The sequence below is a fragment of the Buteo buteo genome, chromosome Z, assembly GCF_964188355.1.
Source record: "Buteo buteo chromosome Z, bButBut1.hap1.1, whole genome shotgun sequence".
Taxonomy (NCBI): Eukaryota; Metazoa; Chordata; class Aves; order Accipitriformes; family Accipitridae; genus Buteo; species Buteo buteo.
The window spans coordinates 65,613,048-65,634,371 of record NC_134204.1 but is presented as its reverse complement, the minus strand read 5'-3'; the positions used below and the strand labels follow the sequence as shown (position 1 = coordinate 65,634,371).

Sequence of the window (21,324 nt, the reverse complement as noted above, 5' to 3'; positions counted from 1 at the left end):
CAAAACTCCATGGCTTTTGTCCTGTGACATAAGCTCTAGGTTAGCTGCAAGGTAGGATACCACCTCGTTAGATCTCAGTTAAGGTGTTGTGTGGTGTATCTTCTGATCTTATTTGCCAAAGTGTAATCAAAACAATGGATCTTTTTATGCCCTTCCTAAAAGAAGAGAGTTTAAATTAGTCTGTGAACTTCTGTCAGGGAAACTTTTGTCTTAGTAGGAAAAGAAACTGTTTATTGTAAAGACACTGTCACATGATGGCAGTGGCTGTGTTGTTGCCCTAAAATAGCAGAAGTTAAACATTATAATGGAAAGCTTCTGTAAATAGGGTGATTCAGGCCAGGCATTAAATTAATGGGCAACATAGTTCAGCTTTCTTCTTTAATGCTAAGAGCATCCTGTAGTCTGAGGCTTTAGTCTTCCGAAGGAGGGGGTGTATATATATGTGCCATTTCTTATTTTAAAGTATTGTCGCTCTTCAGACCCTGCTGTTAATGACAGCTTTTTCCTCTGAATTTTCTGAGCTAACATTTTATTAGAAAATTATGAAAAGGGAAGCCAGGGAAAGGCCCTGATAGCACATCTCTTAGCCCTCAGGCTCTGGTTCCTTAACATATGTTTCTGAGGCAGTGTCCTGTGCTGTGAGAAGGCAACGTGCTTTGGTGGCAGTGCTGCTTTTGTAAAATAAAACCAGCACTTTTGATACTTTTAGAGGACACTTTATTGTGAAAATCCTGCAGGTGGACTCTCACAGAAGAGGTAAGTGAGAGGCAAAATAGGACCCAGCTTCCTCTTGCAACATTGAGCCACAAATAATCTGCTAAGCACTAGGTAATGTTATGCAGGATGTTTTTCTCCCAACTTGCCAATCAAAGTAATTTCCATTAGTCATTGGATCTGAGTAGTGAACATGGAATGCATTTTTCCTAAATGAGACATTCTCTTTGAAATGGAAGCTAGAGCTACAAATTTTGTGAGCACTGAAATATCCACAGCAGTATTTCAGTTCTCCTCTCTTCATTGCTGAAATTCCAGTACTGGAGCTCAGAATACTGTTCAGATGTATAATACTGTCAAGTCATTAGATGAAGACTTTTCAGGACCTTAATATAAAAGATAACTCATAATTTTGTTCTTTAATACATGTTGTATTTTAAAGTGGCATTTGACATTGGCATGAATCCTGCAATACACATTTCTATCTCTTTTTTATTTTCTTTTTTTTTTTCTTTTTCTTCCCCACTCTGCAGTTCAGATGGAGAAAATGGAGCAGATGAGAAAAGAAAGCCAGGAAAATCGCCTACTGTGTTGCTGCAGACGCCTACCAGGGAAATGGAATGTTTTGATGACCGGAAAAAAGTTGATGTTGCTAGGTAATGTCAGAAATGCTGTCAGTTTTCTTCTAGTCAGATAATGAGAATTGTTACAACCCATTCAAGAAGCTAGTCTCAGTAGCAAGATTTATCAGACATCCTGGTTGTGGGTTAGCTTGCACACTATGCAAGTAAACAGGAATCAGACCCACCTTCCAGGGGTTGCTCTGTTACACACCACAAGCAGTCAGAATAGTGGGAATTTAGACTTTGGGCTGGCTTAGCTTTCCTGTTATAGGAAAATACACATTGCACTGTTTGGTGCCACTGCTAGTTACATCCCTTTCACAGTCAATTTGACAGGCAGTCAAACCAAACTGCAGTTTGAGTCCTGGGCTCTTTGCAGAACACTTTCATGCTGGAATATCGATTGTCTGTGGTAAAACTATGACAAAAGATTTGATTTTGGATTCTGTGCTGTATATTGCATCAGATTATTGTAATGTATTTGCAAAACCAGTCAGTCTTCCTTTGTTGGAGAACTGGAATGCATTTGAAACTCTTCTAAAAGAAAACAAAATAATACTAAAATCCCACTTGGAGGGCTTGAATACACATTCTGCATCTCTTTCACTTTGTCAACTGAGCAGCCAATGCAAAAATCAGCAGTCAACCTGACACACTGGTTTTGGTTGCAAGGCAGGTATTTAAAAAACATCACTTAATTTTCTGAAGTATCTTTGAGCAGAAGGTATTTGAAGAAATTTGCGGTTACCTTCCCCCCCAACCCCTCCGCCCCACTTCCAAACTCTCATTCTAGTCTTACCTCTCACAATGTAGAGACACCTCCAGACTGTGTGCTGGAGAGGGCTTGGCATAAGCTTTTTGTAAGGTTCACTGTTTATTTCAGTTTGTCCTGTACTTTACATAGGCACACAAATACACCTACATGTGTATTTTAGAGTTTTCCCCTGTGAGGGACCACCTGAGATATGCAGCCAGTGCCCCTGCTATCTAAATCGGTGCTGCTGTACAATCTCGTTCCTAAATCCAGCTATATCTCTATTACACTTGGCGTTCTTTTCTTCTCACCCTTACAGTTTTTACCGGAAATCCTGAACCTCTCAAGTTTAGGAAAGTAAAGATGACTTACTGTGCAGAATCAGGTGCAGTAATGGAAACTTTTATAGCACCTTTTTTTCCCTATTGAATCTTTAGCACAGCATGTTCTTCAGGTCATTCAGTATAGGAGTCCAGTGTTGTGTTTTCCTTCTGCTCTTCACTCTGCATCTGAAGGCCTCTAAAAAAGAGCTACCTTATTTTTATGGCCTGTTGATATGCTTTTCTTCTGTGCTAAATAGCTCTCAGGGATAAGATTCTTCTCCTGATTTATGAAACACTGTTATCCCACCTCTGTTTTTGTTTTTCTGAACAGTCCCTGCCACTAATTTTCCCTGTATAAAACAAACAAAACTTATTTTCCCAGGCATCCGCAGAGACTTTCCTCTGTACTTGTTCTGCTCTAGAGTGTCTGGATTTTTGGCTGGTTTTCTTTTTTCCAAGATGAATGGCTATAACTGTACAAGTACATCTTCCTCTACAACTGGCACTCAATTCCCTTTCATCTCCTCTAGGATTGCAGGCTATCTTAATGATTTTATTACACTACACTATGCAGTTCATAGCCATCCTCTGACTGTGCACCTATGTTTCTTCTCTGTTGCACTTTCCAAATGAGGTCACATTTTGTATAAGTTCGTAGCTTTCAGTACACTACGTTGTATTCTTAGCTATTTACTTTACCTTGCATTAGTAAGTAACATGCTTAGTGTTAGTATTTCACATGTTGTCGAGAAACGAATGTGGAGCAAAGCACTGTGATAATTCATTAAGTTGTAAAAATGTCTTGAACTTTTAGTTCCTTATAACTAGTAATTTAGAATATTCCTTCTAAATTAAAAGAAGAGCTGCAATGAGGGCTGGCATGGTTTAAGAATAAGATATACTCTTTATTGCTGCATAATCCTTGATAGATCAGATAACAGTTATTAAAGGATTAATAAGTTTCATGGAAAAGCACATCCTGTTGATAACTTACCGAGACTAATGTACCCAGGCCAAGCTTATATGGGATGCCTTTTTCTACCTTAAGGCGAAAGAGCAGCACAGATAGCCCACTCCTGACAGTGGATATCAAGAGTGACTCCAAGATTGAAAGGAAAAAACGTGCCTCAAATCAGGTAGGGAAGAGGATGGATTTGTTTGGTTATATATAGTAAGAATAAATACATAACTACCATGGGAGCCCCCTTGTTTAGCAATATTACAGTCCATGGTTGTAAAAGGACATAGGTTCCTTTTTCATCAGTGTGTTAAGAGTCTTGGTAAAGCAGAATACAGACTTAATAGCCACGTAGCAAAAATGAGGATTTATTGTAAAACAAGTGGGCAAAATTAGAAGGTATTGGGAGGACAGGAAGTGGGATGGGCACTTGATTGTAAGACTGTCTAATAAGGTATGTGTCTCTGGGTGTGGGGCTTTTTGTTTTTTAGCTGAAGGCAAATGCACACTTTCATAAGCTGTTTCTAGATGTTCCCATTGATGAGCCACTGAAACAAAGTAAGTATTAACCCCCTTGTCGTTGCTGGCTGTGGATCTAAGATAATGTTGTTACCTGCCAACTGTGGTGATGTACAAGAGGGACTACCTAAATTTTAAAAACCTTAAACTCCAGCTGCCTAGAGCTACAAGTCCTTCATCCACACGCAGTGGGTGTTTTGTTGTAATCTTGCAAAACTAAATCTTCAGATGTTGGGCACTTTTGGGAATTGTAGCCTGCTTTGCACTTCTTAGCAGAATAATGTAGTGCAACATTTTTTGGTACTGAAGCTTCCTTACTAAAGACACTACTTAATTGAGACAACATTGGTCAAGTAACTAGCTTGACTTTTTGCTGTTGATGATGCTTTAAGATTTAAAAACACTGGTAGGAGAAGGACTTCAAATGTTTAAAGATTCTGCTGTTCTCTGTGGTAGTTATAACAAATGAATCCTACATAGCTATGTATAACAAATGTTTCTTGGAAGGAATACAAGGAAAGTGGTTCATGAGTGAGAAGTGGTTTGCTTAGCAGCTGTGAAGTAAAAGCAGTATTAAAAAAGTTGGTCATCTAGTCCAGACAACTGCTATAGAGCTAAAAGTTTAAATCTAAAACCTTTCATTATGTTCTTTACATTTATTTAATAAATATAATAATATATATATAAATATATATTACTTAATCTAACTAGTTACCTGAAAGCTAGTCAAAAAGTTTATAGGAACCTAGGTGGTACTCTCTCAGAAAGGATTATTGGCTTCTGGGAGCCAATTGCATGTTTACTATGTATTTCAGTCTTTGTCCTTCAGATATTTTGAGCCTAAACTTAGGCCTATGAAGTGTTCTGAGCTTGTCAGTATTAGTTAAACTTACTGAATATTTCAAGATTTGGCAATGTTTCTCAAAAGGTATAAACCTAAACATATTATGGCTCTGAAAAAAAGCAAACAAAAGCCAAACTGGTAGCAGTTGGCTTGGGTTGTGGTTACCTTAAAGATTATAGAGTATCTATTTGTTTCAGGCTTTACCTGTGCTCTGCAGAAAGAAATTCTGTACCAAGGAAAGTTATTCCTTTCTGAAAATTGGATTTGCTTCCATTCCAAGGTTTTTGGTAAAGACACTAAGGTTAGTAAAATCTTTATGTACAGAACAGTAATGCTATTCCTTAAGAATTTGTTCATCACAAATGAACAAATCATCAGAAGTTCACATTATTATGCAAGGCTAGAATACTACTAATACTTCTAAGTATTATTGAATACAGTCACTGTTCAGAAGCAATGCTTATAAGTCACTCTAGAACTGGAGCGCTATTATTCTTAAAGATCAAGTCTCTCTCTTAAGGACTTCCAGTCTGAAAAAAGTAGATTAAAGGTAAAGGATCTGACATGCAGCGGTAAGGACATTGCCAAGTCCATGTAGCACAAGCTGTACAAATATGTCTCTCTTGGGGTGAGTATGGAAAAGAGAAGGAGGAGGAGGGAAGGCTGAGAAGTATAAGGACTACAAGGGTGTAGCTGGGGAACTGGAGGAAAGGATCAAGCATATTAAGACAATTAAAGAGGAAGAACTAAAACTGGGTTCTGAATTGAGTGGCAAAGGTCTTTGAGGGATTCTTCTAGCACTCCTGCATAAATAGAGAATGTGGAAAGAGAAAACGGTGTGCTGGGTTTTCACTTGTGAGCCTAGTATGAAGAGCAGAAATGGGATGTGAACAGTTGAGAAGATCCTAATTTACAACATCATCATTTACTCTTTCTTGGTGCAGATATGACCCATCCCTCGTGGTGGGTGACCCTTGGGCCCCTGGTGGTGAATGATATGCATACAAATAACAAAAGCCTTTCCAAAAATATTTGTGTTCTGATTCTGTTGATTTGGAGCTTTTGGAGTGGTTTTGTTTACATAAACCTGCTTTGTTTTTGAGCTTTTATTGGGAAACAGCTTGATTTGCTGCAAGGATTTCTTTGGCTTTTCTTGAGTACTTCCTTGAACAAAGTTCTTGGTTAGATCTAGAGCCTTTGTCAGTGAATTGGGTGCTGAAACCAATTTAGGAGTTGACAGTGTCTCATTTCTCTGCTGTCAACCATTTTGATGGAACACCATCTATCTTTGAAAGGGCTTTTAAGGTGGAAGAGGTTTAAAGACTGCTTAAAATTATTAACAACACATTGTTCATAGTGACCTTATGGATTATTGTGTTTTACTGCTTGGCCCAAGAAACTGAGTTATTGTTGATTCCTAGTTAATGATTTTATTAGTCATATGAGTACGTTAATGCAGATTGTGTGTCTGTCGGTGAAAGCCATGTGGCACAAAGGAAATAAAAATTAACAAATGGTTGGATACTGTCATTCATAATTAGTAACAGCTATCTTGGCAATTAGTTTCATTAAAGTTGAAGGGGCTGTACTAGCAATCTCCTGTTCACCATGAACAAATGTGACTACTTCAAATTTTGCGACAGCTTTCTAAGTTCAAAATAAGATAAATGTGTACAAAAATCTGGCAGAACTCTACCAAGTAGACTAGAAAGAGCTGGAAAAAAGGTGCAGAATGATAATGATGTAATACTAGGAAATTATCTTTGTCAACAGGGTTTTAAATGCAGGAATATACACATATTTATGTATAGGATGAAAAGGGGAAACATTACAAGATAGGGTTGAGTGACAGTATTTGTAAATGTGGCTATAGTGATATTCCAAATTATTCATTGGTTTCAGAAAACATTGTGGGGAAAATTAAGAGTGAAGGGGATAGGCCTGATCATTTACTTCCAGCTGTCTTCCCCTACCCTTGCAACACACACTTAAAGCTTTTCTCAGTCACAAGTTTTTAGGAATACCATCAACAAAAAGCAGGAAAATCAGGGATATAATGAGAAATAAGGGGAGGGGGGAGGAGGAAATCAAGGTTGACAGGAAGAGGAACATTCTTAGCGGTCAGATACACTGACAAAGTTTCCAAGACACAAAACCTCTACTGCTTAGAACTTGGAAGACAATTTAAGCTTAGTGATGAAGTGCTTTATTGTCAGAAATAGCAGGTCTACACGTGCTAATAAATTTTTCAGCATGAATTCTTCTACCTGCAGAATTTTATTTTTTATTTTTATTGAAAGCTTTGGTGGAGGGAATAGCCGTGCAAGTCAGAAGATTGAGTCTGCAGTGTAAACACTGTGCATATTCAAAAATAAAAGATAGCTTCTGCAGGATTGAATAGGCTTTCAAAGACATCACTGTCTTTCCAGGTAGTTCTGTTCTGGATATATATATATATTGGCCTTGAGTCTTCCCTGGAGCTAAGCATTATCTTAAGCATTTAGTTGCTTTCCAAGTTGCCTGCAGCTAAACCTCATTTATTGAAATAACTGTTACTCCAGATAGAAATAAAGTACTTAGCAGTGATTTTACCATTTTAATCTAATGTGCATTTTAATCTAACAGTGCAGTAAGCAAGTACTTAATCCCACTTAAGTACTTTTTAGTCTTGATTACAGTAATGTTATCAATCAAAATAGCATGCAGTAGAATGCCATTAACATCTCCAATTCAAAGTTCTTTGTGGTGAAATGAACCAACTGGAAAACTTGTAAACTGGTTTTTTTTTTTAGCTTTACTATTAGCAGGATTTCTGATTTCTGCTGAAAAATCTTCTGCTTTGTTTTTGTTTGTGTGTTGTTTTTTTTTTTTTAAGTTATGCAGATTCTGTTCAGACTACCTGAGGATTCTGGGGTTTTTCTATCAAACACACATCATAGCTGCTCCCTTCTCCCCACTCCCAGAAAAAGCTATTTGGAAAAGTGTGACAAAACCTTTGTGGAATGATAAAATGTCCAGTTTAAGAAGAAAAGATATAGTAGAAGACCTATTTAAGTACCCATTTTCAAAAGACATGGCTTCTAAAGCAGGACAAAAAGAGTTTACATGTTAAAAAAATCAATACAACAGATGATGACCAGATTTATAGATTCTTAGAGCCTGGCCTGGGACTAAGAATAATTAAAATTTTATGCTTTGGATTGGTTTGTGGTTTTTTTCTGCTACCACACTTTTTTAAGGAAACTAAGGACTGAGTAAAGAGCAAGTTTCTAGCCCTTAAATGACAAACAGATACTTGACTTACCATGCTTCAACAGCGGTTGGCAATCCTGCACCCAGACTAATGTATACAAATACATGTTTTGTTACCTGAAACAATTTTTCATTTCATTACTTTTGTTCTGAACAAAAGCTAACAAGGTTTTGTGAAACTGCACAGAGTAACTTCATTCTCCTTATGCTCTAACATGTGTTTTTAATTCAGTGCTATAATTGCTTGTTGAACAATCTTTGGACATTTCTAATCTTGCTTCCACATTTCTCAGGTAGTTGTGACAGTGTGTGCCAAAGGCATTTTTAAGAGGAGCTGTATCTTAGTCATGTGTATCCAGGATTATTATATTTGCCTCACTCCCTAAGCTTTACGCTTTTCAACTAAAAGTCAAACCAGGTATTTGGTCCTTTGTAATACAGGGTTTACAGGAAGAGCCCTTACAGAATATCTGACGTGAAATACTATGAAGCTTAGCAAGCATTAAGCTGATGGAGTTGGATGTAAACACAAAGCAGGAAGGAAAGTTGAGAGCTTTTCAATGTAAATGTAGACAGTCTGGATGGCACACACAGGAATGAGTTTAAGTCAGTGGGTGTGTGGGTATTCGATCTTTCAACATTACTGAAGGACGAACTGTTTACTCAGCTGCTTGTTGCAGATTAAAGGATCTGTAAGCAGTGACTCTTATGTTCATTCTTCAACAAGCTTCTGTTGTGTGATGTGTTCTGAAATGTTTTGTTTCAAAACAAAGAAGCCGAGCTTTAAAACTGGTTTGTTCTGTCGATCTACAGTGAACTAAGCCCGTAGTCTTGTAAGAGCCAGAAGGGAAAGGAAGACACATACAGAAGCCTGGATTGGCATCTGATAAAAACAGAAGTAAAAGCAGTTAAGAAATAGTAATAATCTGAAGCCATACCTGTTCCATATGAAATATCAGTAATTGGGGACATAACGGAGAAATCTTTAAATTAAGCACATTGAAGGTCTGGCTTATCACAGTTGATAGGGTTGCTCCTTGTGAAAGAGTGTGCAGATTTGTATGCTCATATTGGGACTCTAACACTACATTGTTCTTGTTTCAGATTAGTATACCTGTGCTCTCAGTGACACTTTTGAAGAAAACCAAAACTGCCCTTCTTGTGCCAAATGCTCTGATCATAGCAACAGTCACAGATAGGGTAAGTACTGGAAGAGGGCAAAGCTATTGCACTCTGCCTGCGTTCTTTCTCATTTTTTTTCTACTTGTTGTTCTTTTTTTTTCTTCTTCTTCTTTTTTTTCCCCCCACCCTATTTATTGGCAGTAATATGAGGGATTCTTGAAAGTGCCAAGTGGCCACTTGAACAGTTATAGGAATTGGTCACATGTGGGCATTTAGGCTTAGGACCCTGGAGGATCTGGTTTCTTAGGGGATCATTCTAGCTTCTTCTGCCACCTCTCTTGTGACAGGCAAGGACCATTTTTTCCCCTCTTACTAATTCCCTGTCTTTTCTTTGGATCTGCAGTAAACAAAGCTATGTAGAACTTGGTGAGAAAATAAGAAACAGAATCTCTGGTTGCCACCTGCTCTCTGTAATCTATCATTCCCCATTCTCCAAGACTGCTGTGTAGTACTGGGGGAACTGAAACAGCTGGGTGAGGAAGTGCATGCACAGAGGGTTACCTGTCTTGTTGGCAGCTCTGATAGTATTCTTTCATTTACTTGGGTCTTTTACCCAACCAGCAATACAGTTGCTTACAGTGATACTCAGGAATAGTAATTGCATCAATCAGTAGAAAACATCCTAAGAGCAGCTTTAGAACCTGCCCATTTTTATTGCACAAGTATTTTGTGGATGCAGGAGACTGTACAAAAAATGAGTTGTGTTTTTTTGGGTCTGGGGTTGTTTGTTTTTGAAGGGGTATGTGAAACATAGTACGCAAACTCTTTTTAAAAAAAGAACAGATCTGGATTATGCTCTGGTTCCTGCAGCAGAGCATGGTAACTTTTATGTGCCCGTTTTCTGTTCCTTGTGATTAATCTCATGTCATAGGCTTACAAGGCGTCGAGATTTTTCCTGCTCTACCAAAGTTCTTGAAAATAGTTACTTTATCAGAAAAATGATCTATCAGTTTTATTTAGATCAAAGGAAGCTTGTACTGTATGCCTTTTCTCAAACAGTTTTGGAACTTTTGTTTTTCAGTACATGTTTGTCTCCTTACTCTCCAGAGATACCACCTACAAGCTATTAAAATCTATCTGTAGACATCTTGAGGTAAGTACTAACAGGAGTGAAGATAGCTTGTAGCTTTATGTTCATTATTACTATTTTTCTGCTTTTAAATGCTAGGTAGTTTCTGAGTGTGTTTCTTGTTAACACTGCTGCTTTTTTTCAGGATACAAGCATGGGCAACAGTCCAAATCCCTCTTCTGCAGAAAACAGCTTCAGGGCTGATCGTCCTACAACTCTGCCCTTGGTAAATGACTTAGATGTTTGTTCTTTTGTTGCATAGCACCTTTCATTGAGAGTACTACTTACAAAGTCTGAAGAAGGGAAACTGAAGGAAATCATGACATCTGTTTCTAAAACTTCCATAAGTGGTTTTTTAACATTAGGAAGCAGTGGAAATTATTAGTGTAGGTGTAATTTGATCTGATCATATGCAGTATACATACATGCATATGCTTTGGATATATTTCAAGGTCTGTACGCTTTACGTAGCTTTCTTTAGCAGTCATGTTTCATAGCACTCTGTACTGACTTAAAGTTGCTTATTCCTCTGCCATGAACACTTTTTGAAGTGTTTTTAGTTGCAATCCTTCCTCTCTGAGCTGGTTCAGACATGTGAAAGTTGTGTAACCACATGTGATGACCAGAGTCTAATTCTAGTAATGCCTGTCCTGGACTTCTCAGTTTGTTTAACTTAACAGTTTTTCTTTTGTGCACAGACTTAATCTCTTCACTTAAACAAAGGCAGGGATGAGGCTTGAATTCTGATGATTGTATGAGGTTTACTTTGCTAACTTTGGTTCAGTTTCTAGAGAGAGGTCAGAGGAAATAAGGTTGTTTAGATTTAGAACAGGGCTGAGCTTTCTTGTGACTCTTTCTCCCCATCAGGATTTCAATGAAGACTATTCTGATCTAGATGGAATAGTGCAGCAGCGGAGACAAGAGATGGAAGAGTCCAGCAGCACAGGCTCACAGACCCCAGAGCTGGAATGCTTCCAAGGTGAGTGAGGTCTTGGGGCCCCAACAAAATAAGAATGGCTTAGCTCTTAGTTTTGCTTCTGTAATCCCCTTCTGATGTGGAATCTCCATTCTCCACAGTCCTGGAGAATTATGTGGCTTTGAGGAAGACCTTAAAAACCATAATAGCTGCATTTCCATTATTATATCCCTTTGCAATTCAAACTCAGGCAATGACTTGGTCAGCAGCGGAGCTGATTTGTCACAACTGCCTCCAGTTGCTTATCCGTACACTATCTGCTCCCTGCATCAGTTATGCTAGCAGAGATACAATATAGGAGATGTTCCTCCTCTAAAACAAACAAACAAACAAAAAACCAAAAACCTCTATTCTAAAGTAGTTCAAGTCACAATGTAACAACTTCTAATCTATACAAATAATGTTCTGTACCATGGTGGCTTTTGCTCACTAAAAAAAAGTTATTTTTGGTGTGTGTTTTTGTGGGTTTGTTTTTTTAAATCCTCATTTTATTCTTTGCAGTTAAGACACTTGAAGATACTGTTCAAAGTTGTTCTTTCTTAACACTGCTGTTTGTAATCTCTTATGCCTCAAGTTCTTCACCTAATTAGCAGGAATGCTGTGTAGAAACTCACTGCATATAAGTCCATAAGTACAGCAGAACTTGTTTTATGTAGCACATGCTGAATGTTATTAGCAAAACCTAGGGTATTATTCTGCTGTACAATTAATATATATTAACATATTAATGTGTTATCCTGTTACTACTCTGGGTTCCATCTTGACTATAAACAAATTTGTATAATAAGAAACATTTACCATTACTTTCAAATGAAACACTACAGGTTTTTTTATGGCAGTTTTCTGTCATGGTAGTTTTAATTAACTTCTCTTTTTTGCTGTGTGTCTTTTGTTCAGTGGTATGATTTGGGGCTATTTGCTTTCATTGGTCTTTGATATTTACTCTCTGTGTATTTATGTATTTTTAATTGTTTGGTGGTGGTTGTGAAGCAGTAACTAAATTGTGGTGTCATCGCTTGCCACATGAATGCTTCTGTATGAAGATTTAACTTGCTGTCTTACTTCCTTATGGCTAGTAACTACTTCAAACCTTTCTGTTTTCTTTTTCCACAAGCAAAACACCAATATCCAGTTAAAGAATCACACTAGGAAAAAGAATTGAGGAGTGGGGGGAGAGCACATCTGTCACTTGTGATTCTGTTTCTTGTGCATCATTAGAGCAGTCCAGGGCATGCAAGTAAAGCATGAACAAAACCAAGTGTGACTGGATTTTTCTGTCCCATCTCTTTCAAGACATTGTCTGCATTTAAAAAACAGTCAGGAAAGGGAGCTATAATCTCCTTTTTAAAGTAACAATGCAATATTTCCATTTGATGTTGGTATTACAGTCATTTGGAATCATTACTCTAGCATATTCAGTCCTTTTGAGAGATGACTTTTGTGTCTGTATAATCTTCTGACTGGAAATTCAGTGATAACCTTCAAAGTTTGCACAGGTTGCCATCTTTCAAAGGATCTGGAAATGTAAATGCAGCATACATCATCCTCTTCCAGTCCACGTGGTTATTTATATTTTGCAATGATGTGGAATTACTATGTAAACTGTTTTAAGGCTACTGAACCCTGCTGCTTTCTATCCAAGTCAAGAAATGCACCTTTTAAAATCCTCCTCTTCCCCTACTTCTTGACTAACTTAAGATACCAATAGCTTCCTTCAACTTCGTATTTCAGCTTTATTAAAAATCCTGCTTTTGACAGATTATCATGTTGTTGAGACACAGACTCACCTGAAAGTTTCCAAGGCTGAGGCAAAGTCTGTCCGTTCAGATGCACACAGTAAACGAGGACCTGACGGAAAAGCCCGAAACAGTCTGCGAAATGGTAAATTAAGGGCAGATATTCAGCTGGAATTAATTGACATAAGTTTGCATAGTTATGACGGTTCACATAATTTGGAAGATCTCTTTCTTGTTTATCCCTCTTGTATTACCTGTTGCATGCTTCAAAACACTGTATGCTGTGATCTGCTTTGATCAAAGTAACACTTCGTTCTTTTCCTCCCAGACCATTCTGAAGCCTTCAGGTTCTTCCACAAAGTGAAGTCCCAGAAGCTCTTATCTCTGAACCACGTACTTATATTTTACGCAGTTCTGTAAGTTAGCAATTAATACTAAGATTGTCAAAATAGGAGGATTTTCTTATGTTTACATAGACTAATATAATCTAAGCTTCACTTGGAAAAAAAGGAAATTATTGGGAAGCATGGCCTTTATATTTTTCAGAAGTAGAAATGCTGGGGCAGGCTTACTTAACAGGCCTTTTACTTTTAAAAGCAAAGGATCTTCTGTTTCAGGAAATGTTAAAAGAGTTTAACTGCTTGCAAGTTCATTTTATGTCACTTAATCTCAGCCTTGAGTATGGCTTTGCTTTCATAATTGTCTGAATGCCACTGATGGGTATTCCTGAGGTGCTTCTAAGAATGACACCTTTATTATTCAACATGTAAAAGTAACAATTGAAATGGTTTTTAACATTAAATTTGTCAGGTACCTCTAAAGTTTCCATTAACTGATGTACCTTATTTTTCTCTCTTACAGTGTTTGTGTATTAATATTTTCTACCTTCTACATGAGATATAAAATCAGTGTCCTGGAGGAACGTCTTATTTCCATCACATCCTTTGATTCACATATTAAGGAGTAAGATACACACTTTAAAATTTTGGGGGTTTAAAATCTTTTTCCAGTTTCTGTCATGTTCATCTATTTTCTTCAGAAACCATGATGATACTGTAGTGCCCTTGTGATACTTTAGTGTCCTGTAGTTCTTGTATCTGTACTAGCCTCATCTCACAGCTTTCTGTTTAAGACTTTTAGTACAAATGTGATATATCGTGGTGTACTACTGCTTTGAGAATGTTTCAGATTGCTCTGAGTAACTTCAGTGTAAACTGCTGAAGTGAGCAGCTCCTTTCCAGAGCAATGATTCTGTGGAAAAGGTATAACTTCTATCTTCAGTCTTAATGTCATTTGATTAGCCTAAGATTACAGAAGGTACTTCATTATCTTTGGGCTAACACATCTGACTTGTTTGTATAATGTTTTCTAAAGCTTTGGGCTGCCTGTATTCTCTTTAGAAACTGACATCCTCTCTTGCTAAAATAAAAATAAAATAAACCACAAAACCAAACCAAACAAAAAAAATCCAAACACACCAAGGGAATGTTGTTTGTGTATTTGAAGAGGAAATAGGGCAAGGGGCCATAGTTCCATAGATAGTTCCATTCCGTAGCTAGTCATGGATGTCATCTGCCCCTGCTTTTTTTTTTTTTTTTTTTTTTTTTTAATCTCCATGTTGTGTGGATAGGAAATGCTCAAACATCAAATGGAGAGGCAGTGCAGGGGCATACGCCACAGCAGTATGCCACTGTAAGTTGTATCAGCTTCCTGCTCTTCTTTTAGGACAGAAGGCAGTTGACTGGATACTGCTGAGAATACTCTATCAGTTTACTCAGCATTAAATTTTGCATTAACTCTTCTCCTCTTCTTATAACTTCCTTCTTTCTGGGCTGCTCTGAAAAACATGGCTTCGAAAGTAATTGTAAATCAGAGTGCAAAACCTGTGCCACATGCAGCATGAGTGGGAATGCTGACAGCTGGAGAAGCACCACCTGAAAAACAGAGGGGGAGAATAAAATTCAAGACAGAGCCATACCAAGGCTGGGTGGAACTGTCTCCAAAGTGTTTCAAACCTGTAGCAACCTCTTGAATAAGTGTGCTTGTTAATTCAGCTTTCTTTGACTCATGCATGACAAACAGGTCACTCTGACAATGCACTTGTGGCCATATTGAACAATGATGGTGCTGCTTAGGATGCAACTGCTCTCAGCTGTCTTCTGTGGAAAGCAGTAGGGCTTGTATACATGTGTCAGAAGACAGAGCTAGGTTCTTGATAAAGAACAAATATGAAGAAAATGGTTCTTTATCTTAAACAGGCTTGCATTTATATTTTACCAATAACGCAAGGAGAAGGGTAAACCTGCCTCTAATAGTAGGCAATGTCAAAAGCCATTTTCCCACTCTGGCACGTTTTTCTTAGCAGGACACTGCATCCCTCTTCTGAAGCACTCTTACACAAGAAAGTCTTGTTTTCTGTTGCTTTGATCCCAAAAAGAACAAGATCCAGGATGATCTAATGTGCACTTATACAGTGTCGAGGGGTTGGGCTTTTTTATTTCCTCCAAGTCACAGGACATGGAACTTAGGCAGCTTTTCAATTTATTTCCAGTGCAAATAGCTGTAAAGTTTTCCATCCAAACTTCTGGAGAATGAGACCACATAAAGAATGTAGTCAAGAGTGCAGAAGTGACTTAGCTCTTTGTTTCTGTAAAGAAGTACAGTTCACAATGTTGCCACTGTATTTTCTTCTACATTTATCTCTCAGTTCTGTTTTCCTCTTTTTTGCTTCTGCCACACTTACTTCTTCGTTCTGTTTGACAGACATACAGTGCGCCAAGGTTTGGGATCTCATCTGCAAATTAATGCTGATGCCCTTTGTGATGAGTTAACTGCTAATCTTATAAAATTGGAAAAGGTAACTTTCTATGATATAATGCAAATGCTGATACACTAATCAGGTTCTTGCTGAATTTCTATAGTCTGTTATTTTGAAAAGTGCCAAGTTACCCCCAGATTTGATACCAGAAGCTGGCAGGTTTTCCTAGACAAAGGACTTTTTTGGGCTATAAATTAGCCCCAGTACAAGCATTGGTATGAGTAAATGTTTTGCCTTGAGCTGAGGCTTACAACCAGGAATACTAATAAACTGGATACTTCAGGGGTGATTACTGCATGTAATGATCTCAATTTTTTTTTTGTCCATCAAAGCTAAGGATTCTGAACTTAAACTTTATTACTATTTGATGAACTTTTCCATCTGGGGTTTTTGTTTCAGTTTTGGTTTTTGATTAAGAAAAATGATGCTGACTTTCATCTGTAGTCAGCCTCCTACTATGAAGTGGCTGGAATCTGCCTGTTTCACTTCAATAACACAAGTGAAATGCTACTGCACCAGTTGTCTAATTCCCAATACCCAACCTTTACTTTTTACCATCCTCTAATTGCAAAACTAAATGCACTTGCTGACTTAAATTGGAAACCGATGCAAAACAAGAGTGGTTGTGCAGACCTTATTTCCACTTCAGCTGTTGTGGTGGGCTAACCTTGGCCAGCAGTCAGATGCCCACCCAGCTGTTCTCTCACTCCCCTTTCCTAGCAGGGCAGGGGGTGAAAATAGGATGAGAAAGCTTGTGTCTCAAGGTAAAGGCAGGGAGATCACTTACCAGTTACCATTGCAGGCAAAACAAACTTGACTTGGGGAAAATCAACTTAATATAGTACCAGTTAATGTAGATTTGGGTAGTGAGGAACAAGGACAAATGATAGAACACCACCTTTCCTCCCCCCTGCCCTAGGCTCAACTTTCAATCCTTTGCTCCCCACTCCCTACCCCCCAAGTGGGGCTGGTGGGGGGTTACAATCTCTACATAACAACTTTCTCTCTGCTGCTCCTTTCTTCCCCCATTTTCCCCCTGCTGCAGTGTTCGCTCTTCCAGGGGCTCCAGTTCTTCAGGAAATAGCTGCCTGCTCTGGCACGGGTTCTCTGTGGGCTGCAGCGTGGACATCTTCTCTGCCATGGAACACCTCTTCCTTTTCTTCCTTCTCAGACCTTGGTGTTCCTTCTGCTATTTCTCGCCCATTTACTCTCCTTCTGTCTCTGTATTTAATAAAGGGGAAAAACGCCACTCTCCCAGAAGCTCCACCACCATCTTGGCTGAGGGGCTCAGCTGTGCCTGCAGTGGGTCCATTGGAGGCTGCAGTCCAACACAGGGCAGCCCCTGGCCTCTTCCCACAGCAGCTGCCGCCAAGCACTGTCCAAGCATGGAAAAAAGTATTAGTGGAGCAAAAAACAAAATTTACTTGAATTCCTATGTGCTGAAGTCACATGGGATATTTTTGCCTCTGTTTCTAATACTGAGTGCATGCCAAGGTTTTTTAACACCTTTTTTTCTCAAACCAAGTTTCTCAAATAGTGTAAAGCTAGGATTTTATAATACCGGTTTTACCTCTGTGGTATAGGTTTTACAAAGACTGCCAAAAAGAGGTTTCTCCCTCCCCCCCCATTTCCACCCCCTTGGCTCTGGAAGTCTAGAGTAATGTTAGCATAACCCTTTGTGTGCTCTGGATAATAAAGATATGAATACAAGGGGAAAATGCTTCCCAGATGATTACCAGATACAATCTTTAGCCAAATCAGGTCATTTAAGAGGTTACTGCTTTCCAGCTGTTTGGGACAGGCTGGCAAGATGGTTCATGGGAGCTGTTGCTTCATTTCAGTTGGAAGCCAGCCAGCCCTTTTTGCAGCAAAGCTAGGCACTTTCCCACTCCCTTATATAGTCTCTGCTTGGAGACACACTAAAAGGCAGCTGGATGGTCAGATCATTCAGCTATTCCCAGAGAAGTGATCCTCTGTCCTGAATTAGAGTCTTAAGTTACATGCTTTTTTCAGTTACTGTCTACAGGATTGGACCCTTAAAGTCTTACCTTGTATTTGTCAAATACTCGACAATCAACTGCTGTGCATGCAAGCTAAATGAGTATTGCCTGTAGCTGCATATTGCAACATCCTGGTCCTCTCTACTCTAGATGAGCAGTGGTTAGAACAGGATGTTTGACCCTACTCTTGTACTGAAAAACTGGTAGAAATGTAGTAGCTTTATGTTCTCTGAGCAAAGTGATGGCAGTTGCTGAACTGTGTCATAGGCCTGAGTGAAAAGTGCTAGTAATTGGCTGCAGCTGGCTTCAGCAGCAAAGGGAGCATAAAAGTTCCAGTGTAACTTGTCATCTCTCCCCTTGCTTCCTGTGCGACCACAGCATTGTAAACTAGAGCACAGAAATTATCTGGGTTAAAAAATGTTTAGTGCAAGAGTATGTTGCAATGACTTTTTCAGTGTGACCTTGTGATTTTTACAAGCTCTACTTTATACTTGGAGCCAAGGAATTACCATAGCTTAGCAGAATTTTACTTTGGCATTTAAGTGTATTTAACAAGTTGTTAAAATGCACCATGTCTATCAGAGGATAAGGCATTACATTGAGGGAGGGAAAATGTGGCCTGATGTTACTCGTTCCCTTACTCTAACGTAGCTTGTTAAAAGGAAATTCCTGTGTGTGCGTTAAGTGACTCTTACAAAATCAGGCGCTTACTGTTTTCCTTTTCCCAAAATGCACCTCTTGAAAAAGGTGTGCATCTGGGCTAGAAATTATGAGGTAGGATTAGGAAGTAGTATCCTTGAACAGGAAGTACAATGGCTCCTCAAATTAAAGCCTGAAAGTAGCTGTGACTAAACCTTCTGTAGCCAGTGACTGCTAGTTACTAAGACATAGAGAATGGGTGCTAGGGGTTATTTCCCCCTCTCTGCTTTCAAGGGCAAGGAGATGAAAAGAGGATAAATAGGCTGTGTAAAATAGGTCTGTGCAAATCATCCTTGAGCATGTGACTGGCTGGCATTGCCTTCAGTATAACTAAGGGAAGATAATCCACAATCAGTACACTAAATCTGGCAAATGGTACATGTCTGCTAGTGGTTAGAAGACCTTATTTTGCTGCACACTTCATAGCCAGCCATGTAGTTGAAGCCATTACAAAACTATTTGAATTATCTACTTAAATGTAAGAGCTGCGACTTTGAAGTTTGAGGCTTTTACTGGGTTTTGATCAAGTTTGAAATAATGGGGTTTTTTGTCCCTTCTTTTCTAGACCTCGTGTTTTTTCTACCTTATTTTCTCAGACCTAATGAAGGAGAGAGGAGGAAATTGCAGGAGATACTTGTAATATGAAAGCTAGGTGTGCTGCTGGCTGATTGTATCCAAATGTTTCGTTTGACTCTAGTGCAGGAAGCATTTAACATGACTACCATTGGTATGAATAGTTGTGATAGAATTAACATGCACACAGAGTATATTGAAGAGTATGTCTTGATTTTTTTTTTTTTTTTTTAATGCAGTATAATACTTCCTGCCTCCCAGTTATTTTTCTCTCTTTTTCTAAGATACAGAACAACTTACAAAAACTACTTGAAGATGGTGAATGAAACATCGATGTTCTTGGACTGCCTCAGACCTCATTCTTCTCTCTTGACAAACGGTTCCAAAGGAGCTCTGCTGGTCAGAGTTCAAGCTTCTTTATTTTCAGTCCAAGCCAAGCTTAAACTACTGTAAAGCTCATGTCATGATGCAGAAAGTCAGTTTATTCTTGAGCATGTATCTATATGTTTTGAAAACATATGTTTTGATCTACACATATCTATGTGTTTTGAAAACATATATGTTTTGATCTACATGTATCTGTGTGTTTTGAAAATAAGGGGATTTTTCCTTCTCTATTGTGTGTGAATTAATGGATTTTATAACTTGCTTGAGTCTAGGATCACTTACACCAGTGCAAACCTGGTGCACCTCCTTTTACCTCAGCATTTGCTTTCTGCCTATTGTCATAGAAGCATAAATGGGAAGAATTTCAGTCATGACTTATGTGCTGAAGTGTTGTGTGAATGAGCTGGTATCTCTCTCAGCTGTGGTTATGATCGGTGCTGTGCTCTTCATTTTTACTTCTTTGTGCCCTGGCATCCCAAAGATTAGAAAATAGACACCTCTGGATTTGATTATGTGAAGTTCTGAATGTTCAAGGTGTGCTCAGTTCTCAAGTGCTGTAAAAAAGGCTCAATTCCACTTTCTATGGCATTGCATCACCGATGAGGGTAAGGTCTGTTCCTACTGGGCATTCAATTTCCACTGAAGTCAAGCTTGAAATATGTATGGACTTCATGACTTAGAATCAAGTTGCTTGTGAGTAGCAGTATGGGTGTGCACAGCTTCGAAAAACTGCTAGGTTTTTTGTTCACACATACAGTCTCTGTCCATTAAGTTAATTGGTATGAAGACCTTCAGTCAGCTTTCTTTAGAGTTGCATGGGGTTTTGTTTGGCTGAGCGAGTGCAATTTCTGTTCCAGTTGATGGAAATCTAGTCTTGGTATGTGACTCCAGGGACCAGATATTTCCACATAATAGGAACTGGCGAATTAATGATGCAGCAATACAAACAATCAGTAGAGTGAATGAAAAAAGTGGACACCTGCTTTGTTATATCATACTATTTTTTTTCACAGTGCCTAAGATGGGATAACTGGGGATTTTTAGCTTTCTGATTCACCAGGCAGGCTGGTTAGTTTTTAAAAAGCAGCATTTAGGATAATAACAACTAGTATCTTTAAAGTAACAGTATTGTTTATAATATGCTATGCATTTTATAACCATTTCTGTGAAATGTACCTACTTTATTTAAATAAACTTTTTTAAAACAAGCAACTCTGTACTATAATTTGGATGAACTCAATTCCATCCATCAGTTTTAGTCAAATACATTACTCATGTTCACGAGGCTCATACCTCACAGCACAAAGTTTGTGCAAAACCCAGTACCCAACACAAAGGGTTAGAACTGCATCCTGCTGATGTGCTTCCTCCTACTCAGCTGTACTCAAGGTCTTCCCAGACTGCAGTGACAGAACAGTAGGAGCAAATTTGGCCCCCAGAGTTCTGAGGAAATTTTAATAGTTTTCTGAAGTGGATATTGGATGAGTACTGTAATGTCGAGGCAGCTTAGAGAGCCCTTTGTGCTCTGTAATGTGTCTGCCTGGCTCAAGATTCCATCTGAACATGGTCTGTCAGAAATCTGAGATTTGACTGTTCTCCCTGTTGCAGCCTCTGCCTTTCTTTCCTCAGCTATCATGAGATTTATTGGAATACTTAGTTTCACAAGAAAACTAAGAAGTAACTTTTTTTTTTCTTCTTTTTCCGTCCTTTTCCCTACTCTCTTTTTCTTCCAGTTACACAGCTTATGAGGTGTTTTGGACTCTGACCTCATCGTCTCCCTTCTTTTCTACTTCCCTCCCTTTTAATTCTGTATCAGTAACAGAAGTCTGTAGTTCTGTTTATGGTTTAAAAATTGATGCCACAGGTCACCTTTATCAAGGAAACTTGATTATATCCA

General features: G+C 38.5%; 1 protein-coding gene across 5 annotated transcripts in view; it reads left to right on the top strand.

Moving 5' to 3' along the window:
* Nucleotides 1–20,635, top strand: part of GRAMD2B (GRAM domain containing 2B) — a 33,951-nt gene extending 13,316 nt beyond the window's left edge. The window contains exons 2-14 of one of the 5 annotated variants that reach the window (XM_075019635.1): nt 1,248–1,370; nt 3,427–3,550; nt 3,864–3,930; nt 4,933–5,036; nt 9,092–9,187; nt 10,191–10,262; nt 10,384–10,464; nt 11,106–11,217; nt 12,973–13,095; nt 13,279–13,366; nt 13,812–13,913; nt 15,714–15,807; nt 19,331–20,635. In XM_075019635.1, the coding sequence (XP_074875736.1) occupies nt 1,248–1,370; nt 3,427–3,550; nt 3,864–3,930; nt 4,933–5,036; nt 9,092–9,187; nt 10,191–10,262; nt 10,384–10,464; nt 11,106–11,217; nt 12,973–13,095; nt 13,279–13,366; nt 13,812–13,913; nt 15,714–15,807; nt 19,331–19,366 (1,222 nt within the window). In that variant the 3' untranslated portion in view covers nt 19,367–20,635. Of the gene's footprint in view, nt 1–1,247; nt 1,371–3,426; nt 3,551–3,863; nt 3,931–4,932; nt 5,037–9,091; nt 9,188–10,190; nt 10,263–10,383; nt 10,465–11,105; nt 11,218–12,972; nt 13,096–13,278; nt 13,367–13,811; nt 13,914–15,713; nt 15,808–19,324 lie in introns of all 5 variants that reach the window. The other 4 variants (XM_075019634.1, XM_075019637.1, XM_075019638.1 and 1 more) reach the window with 4 other exon arrangements.
* The last annotated feature ends 689 nt before the right edge of the window (nt 20,636–21,324 follow it).